At 40.5% G+C, this 7,657-nt stretch overlaps 1 protein-coding gene across 1 annotated transcript; it reads left to right on the top strand.

The window, feature by feature from the left end:
- Positions 1-932: 932 nt before the first annotated feature.
- On the top strand, positions 933-6,952 carry LOC122659626 (two-pore potassium channel 5-like). The gene is made up of 2 exons (XM_043854723.1): positions 933-2,038; positions 6,709-6,952. The coding sequence occupies exons 1-2, from the start codon at positions 933-935 to the stop codon at positions 6,851-6,853; spliced, it is 1,251 nt and encodes a 416-aa protein (XP_043710658.1). The 3' UTR covers positions 6,854-6,952.
- The last annotated feature ends 705 nt before the right edge of the window (positions 6,953-7,657 follow it).

Raw genomic sequence — 7,657 nt, forward strand, 5'->3', positions numbered from 1 at the left:
CTGATATTTGTCGTATTATGTTCATATCGTATTATTAATTCAGTATTAGACTCTCTTTTATTTTGGTAAATTTAATCTAGTATTAGTCAGGTATCGAAATTGGTTGTCAAATGTCAACCGATAACTAAAATCCTGATTTTCAGAGTAAACAGGGAGGGAGGGAGGGAGGGAACCATAGACAAGTGGATCCTATAGTAGGCCCTACAACTCCTTTCCTTCACCAGTACTCTCCACTCCAGCCAATTCAGTTTCTATATTATATTCTACCCAACAAAAAAGTCTATAGCGTGGGTGTGATAAATAAATTTACAAGTTCCGTGCATGAATTGGATTCAGAGAATCGTGCGATGTTTTCTTCCGTATTGGAGTGGATTCCTCAAACCAACCTTCTCTTCCAATGGAATTCTTCAATTCCAGGCTGGAACTCATCATTTGGAAAATCTAAGTAAATTATTCCCCTTCTATTATTAGTTTTATTATTATAGATTAAAAAGATATCGTACAAAGGAAATAATTTACAATGGATTAGCATATTATTCTCTCTTTTTTTGGGGGGGGGGGGGCCTCCCGGGGAGGAGAGAGAGAGAGAGAAAAACTCCTTTTAACGGCTTTAAAAAATTGAAGTACAATGGACCTTCATTCACTTTCCTCAATACGGTAATGGTTTCGTATGATACTTGTTTGTTTCATACTTTTACATAAATAAAAGAAAGAAAAAAAATGAAAACGGAACAGTAACTGATCAGCAAGCAAAGCATCGCCATCATCACTCATAGTCAAATCATCATGTTGATGATAACCCCATCACCTGATCCCCCAAGCCCCCATCCACTGCCCCACCCCACTCTTGAATCTTCTTTTCTTCTCAAAAAACAAAGGGAACGAAAAGGAAAGAGAGAGAGAGAGTAGTTGATGCCTTGGTTGGGTATTAGATGGATGGAGAGCTGTTTCGATCTTCTCGAGGAGGCCTAGACAAAACCCACAAACTTGAATATCAGTGTCTGCTGCAAAAAGACAACCACCATCAATATGAGCATCAAGATGACTCCTCCTCTTCCCCCTCCTTCAGGATTCCCATTCTCCAGCCCTTCACGACCTCATCCATCTTCGAAGAGACTCCAAAAACTGAAACAGAGATCGTTCCATCACCACCACCACCACCATTATTATCATCTTACAGTTTCAGTGACTTCAGACCAACCGATGGCCGTAAGAAAGCCGGTCTCCATCGCTGCAAGACCGCCCCGGCCATGGCAGTCGTCCGAGACCTTAGGCAGCAACAAACCCAGACTCAGAATCCTCAGTTGGAGTCCAATTCCATCATCAGGCAAGCCATATTCTTCCTCATCATCTATCTATGTCTGGGTGTTTTAATCTATTCCTTCAACCGAGACAACTTCTCGGGCTTTGAAACCCACGCCATGGTGGATGCGCTATACTTCTGCATCGTCACTATGTGTACCATCGGGTACGGCGACATCGCCCCCTTGACCCCAGCCACTAAATTGTTTGCCTGCGCCTTCGTGCTGGTGGGTTTCGGGTTCATAGGCATCTTGCTTAGTGGGATGGTGAATTACGTGGTGGACTTGCAGGAGAACATGATCTTGGACAGCATTCGTGCCAGTACCGGCGCAGGGGGATTCTCGGCGAAGAATTACATCTTCGATGCTGAGAAGGGAAGGATGAGGATCAGGATGAAGGTAGCTCTGGCACTTGGGGTTGTGGTGTTGTGCATTGGCACAGGTACTATGATCTTCTATTTCGTCGAGCATTTGGGGTTTGTCGATTCTATTTATTTGTCGGTTATGTCCGTCACTACCGTTGGTTATGGCGACAAGGCCTTCGAGACCTTGTCTGGGAGGATATTCGCCTGTCTTTGGTTGCTCTTCTCCACCCTGGCTGTGGCCCGGGCGTTCCTCTACTTGGCGGAGGCAAGGATTGATAAGAGGCACCGCAGAATCACCAACTGGGTTTTGCAACGAAGCATCACTGTTGAGGATTTTCTTGCCGCCGACGTCAATAACCATGGTTTTATCAGGTAGCTTTCTTCTCACATCTTTATTCCTTTCTCTCTCTGGTTACTGCGTATATATAGTGCTTGAAATTGAATGGATTACTGGTCCTGGTGTTGATTCTGGTATTTTCTTGTTTTGAATTTGGCTTGTATCAGTATATCAGATTGCCTCACAACCCTACCCTGAACTTTTACTCAAAATACGACAAAATTCATTGTCATGGAGCCCCAAAACTCTTACCCTTAAAGGGGAGAGTAATACGACTAAGTTTGTCTCCCGGTGAAGCTGTAAAATCTGATTGGCACCGACTAGAGAGAGAGATTTTAATTTGAATGGGGACAGGAAAGCTGCTCTAAGACTCTAACAACGGTTTTTCTGTTTGTCCCTGTTTGAGTGTGTGATTTTGAGACTTGAACAATACTGAAATGTCCCTTGCTTCCTCTTCTTCTGATCTCAGCTTTGATTTATGAATTTTACGACTTACCTATTTTCCAGCACAAACACCCAATTCTTAATCTTGTCCCATTCAAACCTTTCTCTTTTTAGTTACTGGACACCTTGAAAATTTTTTAGTGTGTCTTAATGAGGATTTTTGGTCTTCACTAACCCAGTTTGAAGGCGTATTTGATAACTAGGCATATCTTCCTTCTAGGTTGGGAAAATTCTCATCATGGCCAACCCAATTGCCAGAAGCAAATCTTTGTCAATTTAACAGCTTGAAGCGGCATTATACTTTGGCTTGGATATTTGAAATTTGTATAAATCTGATAGCTATCCGTACAAATGTTGAATTGGACAAGTTTAATCAGTTCTGTTGAAAGAGCCCTGTACAACACTGAAACCACCTCTTATTTTTCTGTTCTGGATATTTAATGTGTAACATTCTGTTGAAAGAGCCTTGTATGCAAGCGTGGTAACTAGTGTGAGAGCTGGGGGAGATCAAGGCAAAGAATTCCCAATTACGAATGGGTTACATTAAGGATCAGCCTTAAGCCCTTATTCCGTCTTAGCATCCAAGACGAGGTCCCGTGGTGTATGCTCTTCGCCGACGATATCATTTTGGTGGATGAGGCAAAAACAGGGATTAACGCTAAGCTAGAGCTTTGGAGGTCTACCTTGGAAACAAGAAGATTTAAGATTAGTAGATCAAAGACAGAATATTTGATGTGTAACTTTAGTCACATTATGACAGATAATGGCGTGGTGAAAACTGAGGAGAGAGAGATACCGCAAAGTGACTGTTTTAGATATCTAGGGTCAATCATAAACAAAGAAGGTGACATAGAGAATGATGTTTCACAAAGAATTGAAGTGGGATAGATGAAGTAGAGAGGTGCGACCGGAGTGTTGTGTGACTGACGTATCCCTATAAGGCTTAAAAGAAAGTTCTATAGGATTGTTGTCCGACCAGCTATGATGTATGGAGCGGGTTGGACAGTTAAGAAGTGTCATATAGAGAAGCAATGTGTGGCAGAGATGAGGATGTTAAGATGGATGTGTGGCAAAACTAGGAAGGATAAAGTGAAGAATGAACGTATTAGAGCTGATTTGGGAGTTTCCCCGATCAATGACAAGCTCCAAGAAAGTCATATGTGGTGGTATGGCCATGTTCAACAGAGGTCTAGGGACGACTTAGTAAGAAGGAGCGATCTGATCCTGATTGAAGGAGCCTAAACAGACCATAGAAGAAGTAGTGAGGAAGGACATGCATAGTCTAGGTCTTGTTCCAAGTATGACGTCGGATAGAGCCTATTGGAGAGCAAGGATTCATGTAGTCGACCCCATTTAGCTGAGATTCTCCTGACGTGATGGACTGTGCCTCTTCCCTCTTACTCTCACTTATCTTTTCTCATCTCGCATTACTTCATTTCTCCATTCGTCTTACTTCCATTTTATTTATGTAGACCTCAGTTTTCCTTAATTTGTTTGCACGGATCCATTTAGCTGACCCCATTTAGTTGATAAAAGGCTGAGTTTGTTGTTTGTTGTAATCTCTACTCTTCTCTACAGAATAGGTTTCAATGTTGCCATTAGCTTTGCACTTGACATTAGGAGACCATAAATGGAGAATAAAAGTGGTGCGTTATTGCTCTCTGAACTGATATGCATGATTGGTGGAGTGTTTTTACTATTGTCTTTGCTTCTGTGCCTAGCCTTTTAGAGATTGGTCGCCAGGATTGGTCTGACTTTGGTCCACTATAGCATTCCTGACTGTGAACTCTGCCTAAATTATGAAAACTAGCAAAAGCTAAATTTTCAAGCTCATCATAATCAATCCATCAGAACACCAAAAAACTACTAAAATTCCAAAAAAAAATTTCTCCTTACCTTGTGCTAATTGTCACCATCATGCTCCCTGAACAATATAGAAAAACCTCAATATCTACTACTTAAGAATGTTCAGTAACAAATTTGTCTTTTAATTAGCATGATATATTGATATTCAGATCAGGTGACGATCCTCCATATTATGGGTTACACCATCCTCACTCAATAATCGAAAGGTTGACATTTTTTCTTACCCACCCACCTCCAAAAGAAATTATATATCTATATATAAACTTACCATCCGTCCTTACTAATTGTCTTTTTAGAAAGCCAAGCTTCTTTCTGAGAAGTATACAGAAACTACAGGAAACACGTCTTGATTTGTCTATACATTTGAAAACTTACCAATATTACATTAAATAAAGGGAAATTTACAGTGACCTGCTCAATTTTAAGACCATTCCCCCAACTTTGACAAATTACAACTGTCCCCTTTTTTCTAACAGTGTTATCTTTTAAATCAAAAAGACAATTATAACCTTTGCACTAAAACAAAACAATCCCTACCCCCATTGACCTTTGGACCTGGAACGGAGAGAAGGTAGAGCTCCGACCGACCTTCAACTCTTATCCCGATTTGGAGCTGGAACAGAGAGAAGGTAGAGCTTCAACTGACCTGCAACTCTTATCCGAAATGCACAATGGCTCGAATAAACCCAACCGTTGCTCTCCAGCGAACCCAACACACCCTCGCGCCATGGCTTCTGGCAGAGTCATAGAAGTGGATGAGAGGATTGAGCTTGTTCTCGACAACGAAGAGCACGATCCAGATTCTTCGATCAAGGGGATTTCAGGTGAGCTAATCCGAGTCGTGAAGCCGCTCGATGAAGAAGCTCTGAGACCTTCACTGAAAGCTTTGCTAGATAAGGGAATAAGCTGTTTAGCTGTTGTGTTGATGCATTCTTACACGTACCCACAACACGAAATCTTGGTAGAGCGATTAGCTCTGAACCTGGGCTTCAGACATGTTTCAATATCTTCGGCTTTGTCTCCCATGGTACGTGCAGTGCCAAGAGGATTAACAGCTACTGTGGATGCGTACCTCACTCCGGTCATCAAAGAATATTTATCTGGTTTCATATCTAGTTTCGATGGGATACAAAGGTACAGACACTGCCATAATGATGAAGAGATTCAAAACTGAGGATGGCTTGGAAAGTGACTGTACTGTAAGAATTTTTTAAGCTGTTTCAGAAAGAGTATGGATTTAAACTGCAGAACTGCAATATCCTTATATATGATGTTAGAGTTCGTGGCATTGGAGTCATTAATATCTTGAAGCCTCAAGCACTAGAACATTTTTTAGGTACTCCTCAGGTTGAAGGTCGCTACAAGGTTTATTTTGGTGTGGCATGAGACCCTATTATTCAAGTTTGAGAAGTTGGGTGATGGGCATACCCTGCAAGGCCCAGCAATCATCATGAATGGTAATAGTACTGTAATTGTAGAACGTGAGTGTAAAGTGAGAGCGATGGTCGCCAGGGTGAAACGGAGGTGATCAGTTATCGCTGGAGTGTAGGGACATAGCGAAGTTAGTTGCAGGGTTCAGCTTCTTCGTATGGGAATAATGGGTTTGGTATTTTTATGTGCAAGGGTATAATAGGTAGTTCAAGCATATAAAGGGTACTTTTGTCTTTAAAAATGTTAGCCTATGCTGATGTCACTATTTAACAGCGACTGCCTAATGGAGTGGGTACGGTTGTTATGAATTTTCAAAAGTAGGGGAGGTTAGTATAAATACTCAAAGTTGAGGATTGTCTTTTATATTGAGCATCTAAACAGGAGAGGTCACTGTAAATTTTCCTTAAATAAATGACCATCTGATGAAAGCTGTTTGAGCCCAAGCCAATGTTATTGACACTTGCTTACAACTCCAAAACAGAGAGACAACATTGAACCATTTGAGTATGGTCTTAGGTCCATCGCGTAGGATAAAACAGGGAGACATTGTAGGTTATATTGTGTGGATTGGCTGATTGTTTCTTGCCCTACAATACGATCAATATTTTCTTGAACCATTTGTGACATCAATTTCGTCCCCCATCCAAAAGAATTGATCAACTTTGGCCAGGGTTCTCTACTAACTAGTGATTACCAGATCGGTTGCTGTTGTAGTTTATCTAGAGGCTTGTATTTCAGAGAACAGTTCACACCTATTATGTTGGTATGTTTTTGTTGCAATTGCATTACTACTCTGATCAAGGTATAATTTGAAAATGCTATGCTCATATTTACCACCTATTATACTGTTGACCATGTGGTTGTGTATTAAGTTCTAGCTTTGCAATTTACTGAAAGGAATACTCATCTTATTTCTCACAGGTTCTTAATCTATTTTTGTTTTTCGCCTTGTATCGTTTTTCAGTAAATCAGACTATGTTATCTACAAGCTCAAAGAGATGGGAAAGATAGGTGAAAAAGATATATTGCAGATCTGCACCCAGTTCACGAAGCTTGACCGCAACAAATCTGGGAAGATAAAACTACCTGATATCTTGGATTGCTCATAAATGACAGAGAAAACCTGGAAATATTTGTTGAGGATTTCTTTACGCATGTGGAAAGCAGGTTCCAAGGGTGGGTGGCGGAAAATAGGCCTCCCACCATAAATTTGGTGAGGAGGTTGGATGCTGTATCTCACAGTGATTTGTAGGAATTCACGGTGAAATTTTGGGTTTAAAAGAAAAGAAAAGAAGAAGATGAGCATCAAGTTTTCTTGGAAGGAATGGTCCAATGAAAGGGAGGTGGGCAAGTAGGCAACAAATAATTTTTTTGCATTTGCCAAATTACCCAAATACATAATTAATTAAAACAAATGAAAAAATATTGATTTTAAAAAATACCCAAATGTTCTTATTTTAGGGAGATCTACTCTGAATCCCCTGTAAAACAAATGAATCCTCTTCATTCTTCACAAGGGTAGCCTGGTTATATTGTTCAATACTTAATGGAGCTGAGTTTGGTTTTTTTTTTTTTTTTTTGTCTTTGAGAAAGAAAAATGAGCATTAATAAAAAAGAACAAAGTCCAAATCTTACCTTAACACCGCTTATGCTTAGTTGTTCTAGCATTGTTTGCAAATCTGTGAACTATCTCCACCCAGGTTGTTTCCCTTTTCAGCATGTTTATAGATCCAAATTGTTTTAGATAAAACAAATGGAGACTTCTGTGAACAAGCAGCATAGGGGAGTGCACCAATGAGGTGCAGTAAAATGGTATCATATATTAGAGGAGACTTCTGTGAGCAAGCAACATAGGGGAGTGCACCAATGAGGTGCAGTGAGGTTATTTTAGGAGAAGGATAGACATAGAAATG

The sequence above is a fragment of the Telopea speciosissima genome, chromosome 4, assembly GCF_018873765.1.
Source record: "Telopea speciosissima isolate NSW1024214 ecotype Mountain lineage chromosome 4, Tspe_v1, whole genome shotgun sequence".
In the NCBI taxonomy this organism is placed as follows: Eukaryota; Viridiplantae; Streptophyta; class Magnoliopsida; order Proteales; family Proteaceae; genus Telopea; species Telopea speciosissima.